We start from the raw sequence: 21,009 nt of genomic DNA, 5'->3' as shown, positions 1-21,009 counted from the left end.
AGCATCACGTCACAATCCTTGCGACTCGTCGACATCAGGTTCCTACCAAGTAGGTCCACACTGTGGCATGCAAACGGGCAGTAAAACAATAAATGATTGACACTACTCTGTATATATTATCCCAGAAACAGGACAGAAAGTTTTACATGTGCAAAGCTATAACGGGGACACTTCATCTGCAGCGGAGAGCAGTGGTAGCTGACACTCGCATGATGCAGCACTTGTGTGTGCACTTGAAACTGTTTTGGTGCCAGAGCCTCAAGGACCGGTTTCATCCAGTATAAATAGCAGGTTTGCAGCCACCGTGACTGAGTGCCGCGGCAGCGGCGGCAGGAGTAAGGAGGAACCGCTGCCGTCGCTCTGTCGCCGAGGAACGACCTCTTCTGAGCTGTCCCGTCAAACATAACGCTCATAGTTTCCGAACGCGTTCAAGAGTTCGTCTGTAGTGGCAATCCACAGCCTGGAACCACGCTCTGTATGCCGATCCACTTATTCGTGCATATTTGCATCGAGTGCGTCTCTTCAAAGAGTCACAACAGTACAAAATGATATCCAACCTGTTACTTTGTTGCATTCCAGCGAGCAAACCATGTTTATAACAACCAATAGGTTAATTTTATTTTAGTATCCAGTAAAATCCATGCACGGTTGTGTTTTATCTGCGCTGAAATGTTACAGTACAGGTTAGCGGCAATTCTGTTTCAGCCAAACGGAATTGATCCCAAAGTGATTAAAAATGTGTGCGGCTTTCACTCAGGTACCCGTTGGGTTGCTTGGCCCCTGGCCCAGAACAATTTGTAAAGGAAGGATTAGGCTGTGTTAATTGGATAGATAGTCCAAAAAGATTAGGCGCTCTCCGGGGGATTTCTTCACCCGACACAGCCGGTGGATAATCGAGCTCCCGAGTGTGGACGCCGGGTCCAGATGCGGTGCGGTGATGCGCCGACAGAGCTATTCCCCTGGACCGAGCCACCGTGGCGGAAACGTCCATTTGAAGCATATGTCGCCGGGGGCAGAGGTGTAAAACACGGAGGTCATTCTTGATGAAAAGAGCGATGACGGATACGGATCAATTCAAGGCAACGCGCGTGGTGTTAGGAGGACGGCGATGCATGGTAACCTCATTCTATTGAAGGCTCTTTTTAAATGTCTCTCTTTTCATTTTCATCAGCGAGTTCACTCAAAATCTGCTTATTCGCCGACATTGTGCTCCCAAAGAATCTGCGGTTTATAGTGATTGGTTTTTGACGGGTTTTTACTGTACTTACTGTAATGGCCTCACATGTAGGAAAGGCGAGGCAGATATTTCTCAGCTTCTTATTTAACGGCGGGAAAGCAGTACAACACCTAAACACGAGCACACTCACGCAGGAGCTGCTGTCGGACCACAGCTCACGCGCAGACTCGCTGATGTCACACCCCACCCCACGAGGCTCCGCCTCTTAATGGCACATATACAGACCCGACAATACATTTTTCTATACATTTTATGCTTGCAAATACTGTTTTGCCTGTGCTCAAATAAGCTTACAATGTGTTTCAAAAGTGTGTTAAATAAGTTTAAATGTTTTCATTGTGATTTTTTTTTATGGTCTCTATAAGCGGATTTTCACCTATTAAGGCTGGGTCTGAACTGTATCCCACACGATAAACGGGGACTGTAATTAGGCGTGCTTAAGTAGAGTATTTCCAATTCCGATTGCTTTCATGCGGATCCACGTTCAGGTCCTTCAAACCGGACTTCGTCCTGATTCGCCAGCATGCCTACAGCATGGTGCCGGGAGAGGACTTCAGGAACCTCGTCATCGGCTTGCATTTTGGCGGCGTGCCGAGCGTCAACTCCCTCTTCTCCATCTACAACTTCTGCGGCAAGCCTTGGGTGGTAAGTCAATTATTAGCGGTCCGTTTTGCACTACTTGAACCCCCGCCGAGGTGTCGTGACTCCCTCCCTCCCTCGGCAGCTGATTTTATTTGGGCTTTCGAATGGAGCTGTAACACCTGTCTCTGGAGCTGGCAAGGCAGGTGACCTCCAGGGACTCGTATTATGACTCACGATTCAAAATACTGCAGTGAAAAAAGGGGGCGGCCTCACATTCTTGTTGCTTTTTAAACGATGTGCTCGCTTAACTAAGACAGTTTATCATTTGTCTTGCAGTTCTCTCAGATGATAAAGATCTACCACTCCCTCGGTGCGGAGAAATTCCCACTGAATGAACAAACCTTCTATGCCAACTACATGCAGATGGTAAGTGCCCTGTAATTATTACTTTTATGCAAAAAGTACAGTATGGGGGTGTGGGGGGGGGGGTTCAAAGCACATGCGCACACAAGCTCATATTCATTCAATCTTTATTATAAAAATATAAAATAGTCATACTTCAGGAAACAGCGTTCACACACAGACTGTACACGGTTTCCTTGATTGGATTTTTTTTTTTCTTTTTCTCATAAGGATCAAACTTGAGACAGTATATTTACAGAAATGTGAACCACAGAATAGGACACACAAATGCCTCAGTCAGAGGAAACGCCTCATTACCAATTTAGTCTGCATTGATATAAATAGCACAACGTCACACTGTCGCACAATGATGAAAAATCCTCAGATTTACACCGAATAAAAAAGTGTCCTTAAACGCTTGTCCAATTGGCTGAACGAATATTTGACGAGGCTAAAGCGTTGAGTGCTGCATTCAAAGTCATGCGTGCTGTTGTAGTGGCGATAAGGTTGTTCTTCCAATCCTGAGGCAAATGTGTGTCTATCAATTTAATGGAATGAACTGAAGACACTGCTCTGGAAAGAAAAATAAGAAAAAGCAGTCGAAGAATGAATTTAGTGAGAATATTGTTACGTTTATATACTGTATGTGTCGATTTCGAATAGTTTCCATACAAAAAGATTGAAAATAGACAAGAAAAATATCTGAAAGCCTCTGTATATTGCGGATTGGTTTGTGAAGAGTCCCAAACAAGGAAATGATGATCACACTTTCAAAAACAACAACACGACATTCAGCTTGAAGATGCTGGTCTTCCATTCAGGACAATTGGTTGTTTTTCTTTTGTTGAAAATATATATATACATCCACAGCAAATCTACCGTCTGATCCAGATAAATAAATGTTTTACAGAGGTTGCAGTTTAGTTGATAATTCATTTCTGTAGCTTATGTACAATAAAAAATAAAATCTCACCATCTCTGGACAACATGTAGCTTTTCCGTGCGCCGGCACTGTAACAGACGTATTTATTTATATATATTTTTTTAAGCATTGCTCTGATTTCATCAGTGCCCCCACATATTATTCTGCCTCCAGTGAAGACTGGGAACACCATCAGTGTCTACCGCACTACCGAGAGAATGGGAACGGAACTAATCCGAAATAAGATGCGGCATTTGTTGAGATCTCACACTTCACGTTGGCACCTGATCTGTACAGTACGGCTAGTGTACTTTAAAGTTATATGGTACTGTATTGCTTTTGAAAGGGACAATTTGTAACCTGCCTTTATGCGCCAAATGGCCGCGATTATAGGCTTAGCTCATTGATTTCAATGATGCGGTCTGTGTCAATTTACACGAATGCTGAAGATCCCAGTAGCGTTCGAGATGACGATCATACATTCTTATTTAAAGTTGCCTTTTTAATACCATTGAACCCCAATGGAATATCGGATTTTGCAATTGTAAAGTTTGACTGGGCAGTCTGTACAACAGCAACAAAACAAACAACAAAAACAACAAAAATCAATCAGAAGTGCTACAAAACAGGCACTGTAATGGATTGGCTATCAATTTTTTTCTTCTTCTTTTTTTGCCCTTAAACGTGAGACAGTTTTGGAAGTCCTGCAATACTATACAAGGGACAAAATGGCGTCAAAGGGGAGGCGATATTTGTTCAGCCAGGACTCGCGCGGGGTTCAGGGGTCAGTTGTGTTGACGACCGTTTTATCGCGGGCATTCATGCCCCGATACCAGCTGCAGTAGCCCTCCTTCTGCTGGATGCAGGCGTAGTGTCGGGACTGGTAGCCCGGATAGCCGAAGTGGGACAACATGTCCGTCCACAGGCACTCGGTCTTGGAGGTCACAAAGCAGGGCAGGTAGTGGCAGGGCTTAATCTACACGGACAGAAACACAAGTAAGAACGACGCTACTACAGTGAACCCGGTTTATCCCAGTTCCAGACCTACCCGCAGTCGGTGAAAATCTAAGAAAATACACTCCAAAAAATACTTTGAAAACACACTAAAAACACTGGAAATGTATTTTCAGCAAAAAAATGGAAAGGTTGCAAGCATGAAACTCTGCATGTATTGTAGTGTGTGTGTTTGTGCCTCTAAGGGGCGGGGCCTGGTGGGGTGGGGTGCAACGTCGGCGAGTCCTCGTGTGAGTCTCTGGCCGTGAGCTGTGGCTGACAGCAGCTCCTTCGGGAGTGTGCTCAGTGCCTTCATCTACTGTCCTCTGGGCGTTAAAAACAAACAAAAAAAAAAACAGCTGAAAAGTGCATTGGCGGCTGTGGCTCTCCTTTCCCACATGCAAGGGCATTGCAGAAAATAATAAAACTGTAAAAACCTAGAAGAAAAATTATCTGCAAAATAGTTGGGGGGCGACCAACAAATCGCGATATAGCGAGGAAACACTGCAGCCTTTATATGATGTCAAAGTAGATTTATTGAAGAATAATTTCATTTCAATCATTCCAAGAAATAGATTTGACATGCCATGTTAAGAAAGGCAGTTTTTGCGAGAAACAAATTTGACTCATTGAGGCCTTCGATGCCAAATGAGCTTTCACCATCTGCTTCAGGCAGTGAGATGTTTTTCCTTCGCTCCCAAAGGATTCTTTAAACTCTCTCCCCTCCAGGTGTTAGCACAAAAAGCCCACACGCTTGAAAAGGAAGATTTACGCCGTCTAACCTCTCAAAGAGGTAATGAACGGAAACGGCGTTTATTGACAGAAAGTCACAGTCGCCAGCTGCTTGTTTTGATCTGAATGTGACAAATTAAGTCCAATTTCAGCTTCCCAATTTGGGTGTTTAAATGTTGGAGAGATTGTCCTCCACGCTTGAGAGATGGGTAACTTCCTGCTTTGGAGTCATTTTAACATGTGGAAAAGAAACGCTTTCGTGTACTCGAAGGTTCTCGCATTGAACAACTTTTGTCATGTTTGGGCTTCAGTGAGGGCTTGACGGATAGTCTTTTCTCAACGCGAGGGGCGGCTTCCTTAAAGGTGCTGGGAACAAGTGGGTTTTTGTAAGGATCCGCCGTAGTCGACGATGCGAGCAGCTGTACGGGACACCCCTTTATATGCCTTTGTTTTATGTCTTACGTATGTGTATTAAAACTGGAAATCAGGCAAAAGCAATGCAACCGTCAAGGTCATCTAGTTAAGCAGTAGCACTGGACAATGTTTAATGGCTATTCAAGATATGTTTTCTTTCCCCTATGATCCTAAATAATAAGTCGCAGTATTTGTGAACCCCTCCTCCTCCTCCTCTCCCCTCTTCTGTCTCTGGACTTTAAGCCTTCATGTCCTTGGAGGGCTTTGGCTAACTGGTTTCCACTCACCCTGCAGTTGCAGCCCAGCTGGTAGCGGTGGTTGATGCCCTTCTTCTGGGCCAACGAGAGGCGCTCCCACCGCTCATTGAAGTTGCACAGTCCCGTGTACACCTTGCCGTCGTACACCCGGCCTGGGAAATAGTCAAGGACGTCGGTCGCTTACTGTTTGTCAATAAGCAGCCCGACTTGGCAAAACAGTTTTGGAGACAGTATTTAACACATTCACTGCCATTGACGGCTTCAGAAGTCAAATATCCACGCTGGCAGTGAATGACTTAATTCTTAATTATCGCTCCGTGGACGAGAGCAACGGTGCTACTTTTAACTTTTTTTCACAATTCATCCGTGCGTGGGAAGACCATCTCGTACAGTAAGCCCAATTAAAGCATCGCCCCTATTTCTGAATACCCAAAGGTCATCTTGCGTCTATTTTTGGCACCGTGGACTGTTTGCGGCTTACCGACTCCTGAGACAGGTGCTCTACGGCAGCCCGCGAGCACTCGGGAACATCAGTATATGTTAGCGTATGTCCCCTTCACCATGTTTTCGCCACGCTGGAATTTGACAGCCCCCGCCCCCCCTCGAGTAATTTTTTCCCTTCCATCTCTGTGAACCTCCAGCTCGCCCCGCATCCCCGCACAGGAGTCAATGGAGTCGCTCGCCCACTTCTAACGTCGTGTTGAGTGCGAGACGCGCTCCTGAAATACCGAAGCCATCTAAGAAAGCCGAAGACGCCCCTCCCGCATTCCCGCGTGTTTAAATTGCCTCTGATCATATGCACGACTTAATATAGACGCCCCGAGAGCCGGGGTGATGTCACTCGCACCGGGGCCGGAAAAAACATAGCCGCCACCCCCTTGCAACCTCGAGCCTGGTCGCCAGCACCACGGGATGCAGTTACAGTATTTACAGGTCAGAGCTTAACGTCGGTTACGTATGCCAAGCACCGCGGGGTCCAAAGTAAACTGCACTTCTGTTGGAAATAGCAAGTCATAAAACGCCCTCACTGAAAACTAGTTGCTTCCTGCTCGCTTGTAATTACAAGTTGTTTGAGAGCAAAACGTTCCCTCTGGCTTCTGACAATTGATGCGCTGAGGTAGTGGGTTTTGGAGTTCCCTTCGGAGACACTTAAAAGCATCCTGTTCTCAGAAGCAATTAGAAACAAAGAAAATCACAATTCTTCATCTTATTTTTTTTCATCTTGTGTTTTAGTAATATAGATTCCTTTTTAATGCAAATACACTGCGTGTACATTGAATCACGAGGAACTCAAAATTGAAGAAAAATTCATTGCGGAGGTTTCTCCACAATTTGGACTTGAGACTTGTTGGTTTTTGTTAAAGCTGTTTGACTGGGTTGATTGGGAGTGTTGAGCGGTCACACTGACGTTTCCTAAACTGTTCCCATAAAGTTTGTAAGCATGAAATTGTACAATATGCCTCAAGAATTAAGGCTCCCCACTAACTAAGCAGATTAGTCTAACCCCCATTATTTAATTGAGCTATGTCTCAACACTTTTGCCGATGTAATGCCGCGCCAATTATCCAGTGCGTAGAAAGCTTTTTGGATTACTCTTATAATAGTGTGCAACATCAACACCGTTATGCAACTCACCTGTGATGAGATACTGATACTTGTTGATGTCAAACTTGACACCGCACAAGCTTTCCGAGGCATCCGTGTAAATATGCTGCACATGCTGGACTTTTTCGAATCCTTTGTACATCTGTAAGACATAAGCGAATCTTGAGTTAAACGACGTTTAACAGATGGGGGGGGGGGGGGGGGGGGGAAATAAAAAATAAAAAAGAAACTTGTGCCGTGCCGTACCCTCTCCCTGGCACTGCGCCCTTTACTTAGCCTCCACATAAATAATCCGGTATGAAATTAAGCATGTCGGCTTTATCAGATGACATTCCTTCAGGAATGCCTTGTGGGAGAAAGGAGTATTAGTGCTGTGCTCCTAACCAAATCATAGATAACACGATTATGTCGCGTAATGTGCTTCGACTTTGATGCCGTGTTGGCAAGCCGTCCCGATATTCACGGCTAAGCCGCGGACCTCGGCGCTCTCTATTTAGCTCAGGTATGCGGAGTCAGTGTTTGCCCTGAGAACTGTTGGCTTTCCTCCGGTGCAATTTATTTGTCTGGGAACAACAGGAAATCCATGTTTAGACTTACCGCTCCCAGAACAAACTGTTACTTAAGCCCATAAATTTGGGGGCTTTAGGACAGCATTTTTCTCAGAGGATTTTGTTGAAATTTGGAAAGAAATGCATGCTTAATTAGCCCGCATGGAACACTCCTGTTTACAGTAAAAATCAGCAGACTGGAATCAAAATAAATAAACCAAGAGGTCAACATGTCCTATCAAAATGCAATCCAGTGTTGAAAAGGCCATTTAATGCATTTGTCACCATTTGCACTCATGCCGTGTAGGACTGTCGGAATGTTTACATGAGGAGTTTGGTTGAGATGTAATGCCTGCAAAGCCCTATAATCCTGCAGCCTGGCTCCTGTCTAAGCGGTGGGCTGATGTCAGCATCTCTTGAGAAATATGCAGCATTATGTAAGGAGATTGGAAGTGATGCGCTTTTCCAAAACAACATCATCGTCAAGCTGTCAAACGGCGGCGGTGTGTATGAAACCCACAATTGACCGCTGCCTCTTAGTTATGGTCGTCGTTATCCCAATAAAAGCTGTATGGTGACATTTCTCTTATATAAACTTGTGGAAAACCAGATTGTGCCATGATTTAACAAACAAATATAGAGACACGAAAAGAAAATGGAAGAAAAACATTAGTCAAATAGGTTTTAAGAGGTTGACTGTTCTTGTGGAGTCGATCGTCTCACCTTCATTTGCTTGACGGTGTAGCGCATTGTTCCAAAAGGTCCGTCGCTCAGTAGCTTCTTGCCCACCACTTTAGCGCGAATGACTGCAGAGAGTGAGAGGAAGCACCTAGTCAACAACTTTTGCAGCTGATTCCAACCAACTGTCACATTTTATCAGGTGTCCAACTTTGAGCTCAGCGTGCCCAGGCCGGTAAGAGCCATTAAAGGACAGATAAATACCATTTCAGGACCAGGCTGGCACCGCGGTTAATCCGTTTATCCGATTTTCTGCATTGCCGCTGTTTGCCAAGCAGGGCAAATGGGGGGGAAACACTAAAGAGACATTTAGAGTTTATTTATACACGAGATAATAGTAAGACCCCCATTGTGATGTCAAAAAAGAAAAGACAAACTCAGTCATATCAGAAGAACTTTTGAAGTGCGAGTCCTGCGAAAACAGGCAGCCTTCTATATTGGAATCAGGGACTTCCAAAGACTTTATCTACGTGTAGGACCCTCATGTAAATGCTCTTGTCCGACAGCGATTTGTTTGCTTTCCCTCGTGTCGAAGCAAGAGGGCCTATCGAGCGATGCTTTGAGCCGGTAAATTGAGCCCAAGCAGACCTGGGGGTCCCGCATCTGAGATCAGTCCTCTCTGAAGTTCACCTGCTGCCCACAGCCCGGCAGCCGCAGACACAACTAACACTGACCGTGCTTGTTATCTTCTGCCTGTGGAATTTCCTTCAAACATTCTTTGGGGGTTCACATTCCCCAGAAGGGGAAGGGGGTGGAGGGGTGGGGTGAAAAAGTGTGGAGACTTTTCATTCTTTTCAACTGCAGAAAGAAGGCATCTGGCATCCTGGCTGCCTGCTCCGGATTTATCGAACTGAAATACCTCCAGGCAAACGGAAATGGGGAAAGAAATAAAACCCTTAAAGGAAGCAATCGCGAGATAATGAAGATCCTGATTGAAGACAAGAATTATTGTGGAGTCTAATAAAGTTGGGCCATGCCGCATTTGTCCCCGTGGATATGTCGCCGTAACAGCAGAACCACCTGTTAGCTGTTAACTATTCCCAATGTAGTCTCGAGGCCAGGTGGAGACACCTAACATTTTGGATCATAAAATTGGTATGCCGTTGCCGTGAAAGCCGCAGGGCTGAGACCATTGTATCGCAGTTTTTTTTTTTTTTGTATGTTCTTTCTGACACAAATTGCAAATTGCACAGACAGAGTCGCAACTAGTTCAGAAAGGTTAGGTTACTACAATGCTAAAATAGACTGAAAGTAGTTCCCGCGACATGAATTTGCTAATAATGCGCCATTACTTGCGTAACCTCTCCAAGATGTAGCCAAGTGCAATTTAACAGACCTTTTCCTGACTAATTACAGAAGACCAAAAGCCCAGTTAAAGAGGATTGTGCAGATATAACAAGATTATTTTACTACCGTTACTTCTTTTTTAAGCTTCACCCCCAAATCCTTGTTTTCCGACGACGGCAGACCTCAGGGGAAACACGTTAGTTAGTCAGTGTTTGAAGGCACCGCACGTCAGCTGATTGAACTCGAGTACATCCAGATAGGACCCCTTTTGTTGGACAGCAGCCACTAATTGGCCGGCGGCGGTGCTATCATCCCGAGGAATGTGCGAAGGGCCTCAGCTGCTCTGGGGACAGAGGATTTCTCTGACTCCCCGACCTCCTATATTTACGTAAAATCTCACCGCTCCAAAAGTCCACTTTACGCGTGTTTATTTAACCCAGTTATAAAAAGTGATCTCACATCAGCCTGTCCTGACACCGCAGCTGTGACGCACATTCATCCAACGCAGAGGATGTGACATCAATTTTCATCAGTGGGAGGCTTATCCGAGATAAGAGAGGTAACCGGGGTCTGTCGAGCGAATTAATTTCTCTCCGTTTCTCTCGCCGAAAGCGGAGGATTACACAAGCTCAATGCAAATGCTTCATCTTAAGGTGAGCCTGTAATTGAGTTAAACATTCATTTCGGCCTACGTACCACGCGGCGAACAACGCGCGGTTACTCATTGGCATTTGTGGCTATATGTGTGAGTGCAAGGCGGAAGGCGGACGACGGTGATTGTTAGCGTGCGGAAAACCGGTCCAAGTTTGGGGAAGCGAGTGGGCGGAAGAGGAATTCTCAGGACGACACACTGCCGCGCTCAAAAATAAACACTGGAAATGAATCCCTGCTGTGTCAAGAGGAGAAGAAAAACTGCAACCGGAGTGTTGATCACTGGACTGATAATACCTGCCTCATAATCTACGCCATCCCCGGTAGCGCTCTTTTAATTCTGAATTTCATCGCACTCGACTCGATTGAATCGTCCCATCGCGGCCACCGTAAATGTTGAAGTGAGTCTTGTTGAATTCCACATGACGCATTATGTCCTCAGGAACGTGACGATGCTTAAAGACAATTGGTCGGAGACCGCTCATTCTATTTTAATTCCTGCGTGTTGTGCCGTCGCCGGTGTGCTCCACGCCGGCTGTTTGAAATAGTGAAACCCCGGGCGGCCTTGTGAGCATCAGAAAGGGCGGTGACGAGTGGGACATTTGATACGCTTGGCCAAGGGGACAAACATGTCAGCCGTGTACGGAATCTGGAGCCGTTGACATGGCTTTGTATTTGAAGCGACTTTAAGGGAAAACTGTGGAAAGCGCTCCTCCTCGCTCGAGTCACTGCACTAAGATGCCGCCGAGCCCTGTTTAAATGGGAAACGGTAATTGGTGTCAAGGAAGTACCTTGAAATGACACATTCTGACTGAGAGACAAGCTTTGTACGTAGGCTGGGTTGTAAGTGGAAGTTTCACCCCCATCAGTGTTGTTTTCAAAATCAAATCATAAGGCACTTCTGTTTCATTAGTTTGAAATGATGTTAAAATGTTTTGGGATCCTTGTTTGTGGTATATTTACAGCGTTAAACTATTAATAATGGCAATTGTGAAACATTTCGGGGGGTTGTCAATTCCTCACTTTCCCCCCCCCCCCAGTGTTCGCAGCAGGGCTCGATTACTAGTACACCATGTACTAAGCCCCAAGTTATGCAAAGTTTTAAAGCCAGCAGGAACTACTTGCTTGACAAAGGGCCACTATGCACATAAAAAAATAAAACATTCAAAACAAAAAAAATTCAAAACAAAAAACCAAAGCCAGGGCAGGAGCTGTTACTCTCAGTGCCTGACCGTCAATCCCGGGCCCAGGCATAAACACGAATCACACTAATCCCCTGCAACTGACCTGGTTCACGGCGCACGTACGGTGTCGGTTTGCTACCGTCACCCCCAAGGGCTTGGGAACGAACGTGGCTATGGAGCAATATTGAATAAATAAATGAAGGGTTTGCTGCCAGGCCTTCCTCCGTATCTTGCTTTCAGAGGGTTTTGCGACAAGAAGGCCTGCTCGTTTCCCCTCGCGAACGGGCGGCTTCGAGCCGGCAATTTGATGGCTGCCTACGAGGGCCCTCAAAGCAGCTGATTGTGTGGTGCCGGATGCCCAGTTGCAGAGTAGGAAAGTTTTATTCTGTCACTTTGGGAACAGTTCAACCCGGAGAACACAACAACCAATATTTCTCTCTCGCTGTACTAAATTCAAACGTACGACTCGGATGCAGTTGAAGCCAAAAGGCGCACTCTGCGGATAACTAACCACGACGGACAAGAAACAAACTGCGACAACCCACTTTGCAGCCCTAATTGAGATTCTCTAAACGAAGTGGCTGCGGGTGATTATGGGTCAAGGCCAAGAAAACAAGAGCGAAACGCTTTGAACTGGAGTACGGCTTGTAAATTGGGAGGATTCGGGCCTGTCAGTCGGAATTAGAGGGTTTCTCCCTCGCGGCATTCGCGCCTCAAACCTTTTCGTTTCGCACCGACTCCTGTTTGAACAAGCTTCGGCGGCGCACGCGAACTGCCTCCTACGTCCTGACCTGTCAGTAAACGTAATGTTTGTTTGAACGCTTTTGACGGCAACTGCGTAAGATGGACATTCCTCTCAATTTTGGGAATTTTCAAGTTCAAAATAGGACTTGCTAATTAATCCCAGGTCCAGCTGCTGTTTCAGAAGGTCACAACTCAGAACGTTTCAAACTCAGCCAGTAACTCGGAAAAAAGAGATTTGTGTGACTCGTAATTGATCACTGTCCCCACTGAAGTCAGTTCCAGATTCTGAATCTGGCAACTGATCTGGTCCTAGTACTATGAGAGATCTGAACCTCTCTGGGAGAGATGGATGCAAAAACAACCTTTTCACTCCCTCTAAACCCGTTGCAGGAATGATGACGTGAGGCATTTATATGGCTCTTTTGAAATGTCAAGTGAATTCTCTTCTGAAAGTTGTGGCTGAGTGTCAGGTGACGCGCGGATAAATGCCACGCAGCGACGTGTGCTTGTGAGAGCCGCTCGGGGCGCCATTCTCACGCGGTTTTCCCATTTTCCCGTGATCTTGCAATCTCTCAAATCCAGCTCACGGGCTCATGTGATTTTGCCAGACGTGGACGCCGGCGAAATTGTAAACACGGAATTGGAGGGAGGCGTCCCGACCGGCCCATGAGGAAGGAAATCAAATCCGAGGTGTCGAACTCAATACATGCGGAAGAAGTAATGCGATATAATGTGTGTAATGCGATCTGGCGATGATCGGGTGTGTAACAGTACGTATTTTGTGACGAAACATTCAAAACATGAAGTAAGGGGCAGCAGGACAGCTGTAGCCACACGTCTACTCCGTAAACAAGAACAGTGCGGCTCAGCCTCTGGCTATCAGGCGTCAAGTTGCTTTTTGGCAGTACGTCAAACTCGTTTGAATGTGAATACCAGCACAGCATGTACAAAACTAAAAGTACCATTGGTGTTTTTACATCATAATATTGGAGACTGTTACTGTTGCACTTGTCTGCATCGTCCGAACTATTGACGTTGCACTTTCCCAAAACGTATATTCATATGCGATCCCAGTTCTGAGCGGCCCGTAATGACGTTTGAGCCCGCAAACAAAAACGACTTTGATCTATATGAACGAACATACCTCAACGCACATCATATTAATAATGACTTCTATCGGCCCCTAGTGGTGATCCCTATCCAGTGCAACATAATCAGAAGTGCTGCATTTTTGTGTGCGTGAAGGGGCACCAGCTGCAGAAACCAGGACTCCCAAAAGTGACACGCGGTTGTGCGCGTGTGTGTGTGTGTGTGTGTGTGTGTCTGCGTGCTTGCTTTCGACGAAGACGCGATTGTTTCATCGAGGTTGAATCGCGAGGTTCGGCTTTTTTTTTTTTTTTTTTTTTTTGCAGCGCCTCGTGATCGCGTCATGTGTCCTTTGAATGGCACATTTCAAGTCGAATTTCACCAAGACGTCATGCAGCAATACGAGCACGCTCTCGACAGGCAACTTGTTACGTACATGCCGAGTGACTGTCTCGACTCACGAATGACAATAAATGCTGGAGTCGCAGTGCAAGTTCAAATATGCGAATAACCTGCGATGTTCGCCCTCCAGCGCGCCTCAACTCCAAATGCTCAGATGATGCCGAAATCCATAAAAGCTTGACACGCATGTCGGAAACTGTCCAACTCGTCAATTTCATACTCGGCGCTCACCGAAAATAGTCTTGCGTTGTATTACAAGCAGTTGCTATGTAAGAGCATTTGAACGAGTCCGAGTGAAACGCTGACGAGCTGCCTTCTGTGCCTCCACAACCTCTTGGAAATGCGTGCGTCGTGTGTGACCGCCTGTGCTGTGATGTCGGGGCGCCGCTCACCTATGTCGGAGTTGCAGTAGGCGTCTTGCGGGTGCGTCAGCGCGCACGAGCAGCCCTCGGTGAGCCGGTGGAGCTGCAGGCTGCCGACGAACAGCAGGCTGAGCAGGTGCCGGTACAGCGACTGCATTGCTCTCTCGTTTCCCCGCACTGCTGCTGCTGCTGCTGCTGGCGACTCGGCGTGTGTTCTGCGCGCTTTATGTCCAAGTGTCGCTGGAGCGTCTCTCCACCCTGATGGTTGAGAGCGGCGCCGGCGTAACATATAAGCGCGCCGCGCGGATACGCGGTGACGCCCCCCTCCACCTCTGCAGCCCGGGGGCGGGGCGACCAATCATGTCCTGATGATGTTACTGGAACTTTCTCCCCCAGGGCCCCCTTCTTTTTAAAAGATCGACTCGTGGATAAAACCATGTGGGAAATAGGATGCAGCTTTATTTATTGATTTTTCTAAATTATATCAACTTAAAAAAAAAAAACAACGTCAATAAGAAACCTTCTAGTACTTATTTTACTCTGTATCAAATGTGTGGTGTAGGTTAAAAAAAAATACAAAAGACTCGATGTTCTGCCACACAGCAGAACATCGATGGATAGTTGCAGGGATGATTTTCCCACTGCAGCTGAACTAATCATTGCACTTTGTGTGAATGCTGAGTCAATCAGTCACTTTAACATTAATGGATAAAAAAAGAATAATCATAATAATGCAGTGCAAGTGTGCCTGGAATTTGCATGTTTACTTAAGTTGTAAATCAACTTAACGGGAACACAATCTAAACTATTATATGCAAATGTTTCAGCACAAGATATGAGCTACTGCTGCCTCAGCCTGCCTCTGACCTTGAAGGCAGCAATCAGTGTCTCCTTTAATCCGAGCCTATTCTCAAATGGCCTCGCGGAGCACAACGATCGGGGTTAAATTAGCCAATTAAACTCGTCTTCTTCCGCCTCTGACTGTCTCGGTGAACCTGAGTGCAACCGTGTTATCGCCGCAGAGGCTTATCTGCTGAGACTGGACGAGAGCTATGTTAAGGAATGACGATGCTCACCGTTATCTAACCAAGTCAGGACTTATCACGTTAAGCAAGTTTGACCGTTAATGTGCCTTCATTAACGATTGTCTCATGTTAGACTCTCTTGGGTGAGCTTTATTTTCTCACTTTGTCTTCATAATACCAGTAAACGTCATAGAAGTTGGAAAGATTATATTAACAGAGATGACTGGCAGCGTGTTCTTGCAAATGAGATGTTTGGTCACTTCATGACTCCCTTTTCAAAAGATGAACTTGAGTTAATGATGAAACTGGCACTGTGGATTTCATTTTCCATTCATGCCTCACGCATGAGTCACATCAAATATGTCCGTCTCTCTCACATGTATTCTGACTGTTGGCCAAACATTAAGTCAGTGTTTGCTCAGCAGATTAGAACAATGTGACATTTCACGTTTTCTCATTTAAGAAGCCAGATCCGATCCGGTTGAACGACGTTAATAGCAGCAGACATCAAGCGGAAGCACGTGAAGCTGTTGGGCCGCTGCGACTCATTGATAATGCCCTGTCAGATATTATTTCAGCCTGCCGACCTGACGTCTGAAATAACAGATATGCGACATTCCCCCGTTGAGACACGAGATCGGCATTCGCGATGCAGCTGCACCTAACTTTGTATGCCCAAATGTGGAGATGGGCTCAGAAGAAGTTGATTCATTTGATAGAGCAAAATGATTTCTCTCACAGTAACAGGCAACATTCCTGACATAGTACAACGTGAAAGTGCCAGAGGGAAGGACATGCAAACTCCACACAGGATGGCCGAGATTCAAACCCAGAACCTCAACAGTGAAGCAGATGCGCTACCCCCTCAATTTGTTCTTTTTACATTTCTTTGTCTCTGTCCGAACACTATGGGTTGCAATCATATTTTGGACATTTCATGTTTTAAACCTTGTGGGGACCATTATAGTACGTAATCAGACTTAACTCCACGGTTATTTTATTGATTTATTTATTTATTTTTAGGCGTAGTAAGCTGTGTGGGGAAACAGTAGCAGGTGACAACCTGAAGAAAAAAAAAAAATCTTTTTTTTTTTTTTTTTATATATATACAAGAGACTGCATCTCGTTGATTAAGTGGCGCCGCGTGTGGGATGCATGTGTCTTCCTATCAACTATCGTCTAGTATTAGCGGGCCACTTGCTCCACTTTTAACATTGCTGTCATAAATGGGGCAACCTACTCCGGTTATGTGTGCCTCTCCCAAATCGTCCTTATATATTGAGCCACGTAACAGAAACTTTTCTCTGAAAAGCTGCACTCATAGAAAAAACGGTTGCTGTGAGGTTACGGCAGGCTGCAGCGTTGTGTGTCAGAGGTCTTTAATAAGAGCGGCGCGCTCGACGGCGGACGAAAAAGAACAAAGCGGTGACTCAGAGGAAATACCTTTCATCCGACTGACAAGCCATTAAAGAGACGCAGGAAGAGGGGAGGTTTTAAAAGATAGCACCGCTGGGAGGGGCGCGCGCCAAGGGAGCGCGTCCGGCCTTGACTCACCCGCTCGCTCGGCCCACATGCCATTCAAGCTAATTGGGACAGATTGATGAGCCCCCCGTTTGGAGCTCTGTGCTGCGCGCAGGACGGCCAACGGGAGTCGTTTCAAAGGAGAAAAACTGTAATTGGATGTCTCCTGGTTGTGAGGGGCTTTTCGCTCAGGTTTCGGGTCATTTGTACGTGATCCTTCTCTGCAGAGTTGGCAATAGTAGTACTCGAGGTACAGAATCAGAATCAGAATACTTGTTTTAAAAAAACAGGTCATAAATCTCTGCAGACAGTTTCCCTCTTTTATTCACTTACATAGTGCTCATACTGAAAAGAAAAAAAATCCAGTTAAATGTCACATGTAAAGCAACGTGTTCCCATAACTTTTTTATTTATTTGAAATTTCATTGCTACTGTCTGTATGATCGATTTCTGACAGTGTGGTGCATTTATCCCCACTGTTGCACTTCGATCCAGACATGATATCACGCCTGTCTGCCCTCTTTACTGAATACTTCAGCAGATGCAGACCGGCTTACTGACTGACCGTCATCGAACGTACACAGCGAAGACATCCGAGAAGAGAACGCGTACATGGCCGCGACCCACGACGAGCCTTCGTACAGCACGACTCCCCCCGCGCAATAAAACATGATGAACTGTCAGTTACTTCCTTCTCGGGCGAGCCAAATGTAACCGCTGTGTACTGTCAGGCACATATTTGAATGCTGTGCCCGGCAAGGAAACCCCGCAAATGACTACGTTGGGTTACGGCACGAGACAGCGAGACACCAGGCCTGACCGGAGACATGGGAATATGACAACATGGAAATAGCTTGAAGAATTCCTTACGCTCGAAGGGGTTTCCTAATTAAGGCTTTTCGCCCTGAGACGCCCTCAAACTGGGTCATCGTGCCAGTATACTCTAAAAATGTGTCGCATTTGAAAGTAGTCAAATAGTAGTGGTCATAGTCGTTTTAAAAACAAACATTTCTTAAAGATTAAATGCAAATGTATGGTGCTGTACTTCAACGTTAAATTCAACTGAACTGTACTACAAAAATGTACTATAGTGGATTTAGAAGAAATAGATCAACAGGCTATATGCATAGCTACAAGCTTCATCGTAATATGTTTGATTCCATCGCATGTTTTAAATGTAGATTTGATTTAATTCGGTGAATCTTTCGCGTACCACCGGCGGTACTCCGACCGCACTTTGAAAATCATTCGACTATAATATGCATACAATGTGAACAAAAATCAACACGATTTTTTTTTTTTTTTTTTTTTCAACTATTAAGTCGTTTAGTTTTGGTCAGCCTTGAAGTGCATATACTCATACCGCATTTCCTCCCTATGAAGCAGCGTTTTATTCCACCCCAGCAGCGTTCCAGTTAATTCAAGTGAACCCCATCTGGACAAAGCAGTAAACCGGAGTAGTGGTTTTTCCGAAGAGAAAAAGACAAATGTGTCGAAGGGCCGCGTTTCCCTGAAACTTGAGCAGCTGCGGAAAAGGTGTGCGTGGGAAGACAAAAAGAAAAAGAGAGGGCGCACTTATTTTGGGAAGTCGTCGGTGGAGAAGTGGTGAGTCATCGGCAGGTTAGAGGTGAAGGACGTTAAGAGGGTCAGGGGGATGCAGATGTCACGCTGAGCGGCGTGCGCCCGTGCGAACGGGGGTTCAACTTAGATAACAATGTCAGGGTATGTGAAAGAGCAGACATATATGATGAGTGAATCAGTTGCAGTGGAAATATATATATATATATATATATATATATATATATATATATATACTTTGTATTTTTTCCAATCATTTCAAGGATTTTTGTGTTTTTTTTGTTTTTTTTTTTTTAATTCAGAGTAGCATGATGACAGTAATGGAATAAAATAAAACAAGACGGTTCTTTGTGCAGAGAGGCCATAGGGCGTGGGCTTTTCTGACTAGTTGATCGTAAGATTCTGGACAAACAGCAGCTGGCGCTTAATCATTCCTTATTTTCTTTTTGCGGTTGGAATTCCCCATTAAGGAGACAGGAGGCTCTATGCAAACATTTACAGTGGTGTATGTACAATATGGGAATGCAGTGGGATTAAACAATATTTGCGTGTTCTAAATGGGCTTACAATCACTTGAACGTGGCATCTCCGGCCTTATCCGAGTCATCGTGACAAACGCTTGACGCCTTTTGTGTTTTTCTGCGTATAAATCTGGACTTGATGTTGAAGCGATGACACTGTTATGTCAAACAGCGCAGTGTTTCCATATCTGAGTTTTCCAAGGCCTCAGGGCAAAGGGTCAAAGAGTTTAGTTTTATGATTGAAATGATCAATGTTTCATTTATTCATTGCTCCACCGTAACTGTCCTGGATTTATTCCTCATACCGAGCCCTCACAGCTTTGGGGCTGTTGCAATATATGACTTATTCCTGGTCCGGGATGCACACTTCTGACTCCAGCTGTTCCCAAACATCTTCCAGGACGTTTCACCCAACCCTCCCGATGTACCACATTTGAGTTGAAAAACAATGGCGGTGCTGACATTTGGGCCGGGCCCGGTATGTGCTCGGCGGTCGTCTGCCTTTCCTTCCTCCGCTGTCTAGTCGTCTTCATCTGCTTATCGCCCTTTCCAAAGTTGAGAGCAGGAAACGTTTATGTTCTAAATGCTTCCTGCTTTTTTAAAATTTATTTATATTGAATTGAATGTCGCATCCATTTGCATTTCAGAGATGTTACTTTATGCAGCTGACAATTCAGCATCTGTATTTACACCCATTGCTCTTAGAATGACTGACATTATGTTATAAATTCACCTTCAAAGCAGCTTGAAAATCATTTTGCCTGTAAAAGGCGTCACTGATAGCGGAGCGGTTCGTTCGGCCACTTGGTGACACTGCGACCGAACGGTCGTCTGTCTCTCTTCTTACTCATGCTTTAACACCCGAGTGACTGGTCAGACTGGGCAAGCGGCTTCAGCTTCAGTGAGTTGTAATTTTCTCGGCAATGTCAGAACGGGAGGCAGACCGCTGCGAGAAACTCGGCGTATTGGTAGGCAAAGCAACACTTCATCCGCTCCATCAAATCCAGACTCCACATCTGCTTCTGGTCCTGAGGGTTACGATGAAGGCGCTCGTTTACAGCATCCAGCTTCCTTCGTTTAATGTATTTCCAGTGGAAACGGGATAATGGAAGCGCGTCGTTCCAGAACGTTCCTGATTTGTTTTCTGCATGCGCGCCTGTGTTCAACTTTCCTACCTGTAGCGCGCAGGCTTCCGTCACATTGTTCCCAGCCGGACTTTTCCGATTCACTAGACGTAACGTTCCGTTGGGTCGTGCGACCGGGAATCAATCAGTCACTTCGTTTCAGACTTCGTCCAGCCGCAGCCCCGGAAAACGGGAACGTAATATATCTTTCAGAGGAATGTGGCACACTGTTGTTGGAGTTTGTGGGACTGGCCCACAGGAGGCCCGTCTGTCCCACAGAGGCAGGAATCCACGAACTGAACGGACGAGCGCTAATAACGTTTGTCTCGGTCCCGCATTACGGCGAAGACCACATCGAAGCTGGACTGAAATAGCTTCACTTTGCCAGACTGGCCATGCATTTAACACTGTCAAATTTGTGTTAACTCAAAAATGATTAGACCCTAGCAGAAGCTGTGTTCTGATTTAAGCGTCTTTCATATTAAAGCGTCTGTGATGTCACGCTCATGAATGCAAATGATCTGAATAGCTGGTTTTTGGAGATGACAGAATACAACACGCGAGGCTTTTCTTTGGCTCTTGGTGGTCTGATAGATTTGATTGAAACAAGTTCAAATCATGTTTTCTTTTGTTCTTTTGTTCTTGTGCCCGCTGGTGGCATCAACAGGCAGGAAGAGACACGTGGAGGAACTACCCACTGCCCCCAAAGCACTTTTCCATGGCTGACCACAACGCACCGCCGGTACGATTTTGTTCCACTAGAAATGATAGATTGATGGGGTTTTTTTTAGGGCAGATGCACGTGATTGCCAGTCTGTCGGCTGGGAAACCCTTTCAGCTGTCTTTCCACATCTGCTCAAGGGGATATGTCAGGACCTAAATGTTTTTCCATGTCCGATTCCACTTTGGGTCTCCCTTTTTCCAGTATTCAGGGCTCGTTTGCATCCCTATCTGTCCGTTATGTCGACTTTTATGGACCGACTCCTGGCACTTTCCTCTGCTTGGCTTACGGGAGAATCCGTCGGCTTTGGTCGAGTCCAGCAGACCCTTACGGGAATTGTGAGATTTCTTTAGTAATCACTTGACCTTCGGCG

General features: G+C 45.7%; 2 protein-coding genes across 6 annotated transcripts in view; one reads left to right on the top strand and one right to left on the bottom strand.

The window, feature by feature from the left end:
* The window catches only part of LOC133397015 (synapsin-3-like), a 77,528-nt gene that overhangs the window by 23,544 nt on the left and 32,975 nt on the right, over positions 1 to 21,009 (top strand). For all 5 annotated transcript variants that reach the window (XM_061667397.1, XM_061667395.1, XM_061667396.1 and 2 more), the window contains 2 exons: positions 1,726 to 1,882; positions 2,156 to 2,245. In XM_061667397.1, the coding sequence (XP_061523381.1) occupies positions 1,726 to 1,882; positions 2,156 to 2,245 (247 nt within the window). The remainder of the gene's footprint in view (positions 1 to 1,725; positions 1,883 to 2,155; positions 2,246 to 21,009) is intronic.
* On the bottom strand, positions 2,333 to 14,415 carry LOC133397017 (metalloproteinase inhibitor 3-like). Its single transcript, XM_061667404.1, has 5 exons — positions 14,177 to 14,415; positions 8,416 to 8,498; positions 7,175 to 7,286; positions 5,570 to 5,691; positions 2,333 to 4,119 (listed from the first exon to the last, which is right to left on the bottom strand). The coding sequence occupies exons 1-5, from the start codon at positions 14,301 to 14,303 to the stop codon at positions 3,922 to 3,924; spliced, it is 642 nt and encodes a 213-aa protein (XP_061523388.1). The 5' UTR covers positions 14,304 to 14,415; the 3' UTR covers positions 2,333 to 3,921.

Source organism: Phycodurus eques, chromosome 22 (assembly GCF_024500275.1).
Source record: "Phycodurus eques isolate BA_2022a chromosome 22, UOR_Pequ_1.1, whole genome shotgun sequence".
Taxonomy (NCBI): domain Eukaryota; kingdom Metazoa; phylum Chordata; class Actinopteri; order Syngnathiformes; family Syngnathidae; genus Phycodurus; species Phycodurus eques.
Note: the sequence above shows the minus strand (reverse complement) of the source record. Positions and strands in the feature narration are given on the sequence as shown.

Coding starts and splice junctions, on each gene's coding strand:
- LOC133397017 (XM_061667404.1), bottom strand. CDS start 14,303: ATGCAGTCGCTGTACCGGCACCTGCTCAGCCTGCTGTTCGTCGGCAGC. Junction 7,287..8,415: donor ACACCGTCAAGCAAATGAAG/GTGAGACGATCG, acceptor TATGTCTTACAG/ATGTACAAAGGATTCGAAAA. Junction 4,120..5,569: donor AGCTGGGCTGCAACTGCAGG/GTGAGTGGAAAC, acceptor CTGTCCGTGTAG/ATTAAGCCCTGCCACTACCT.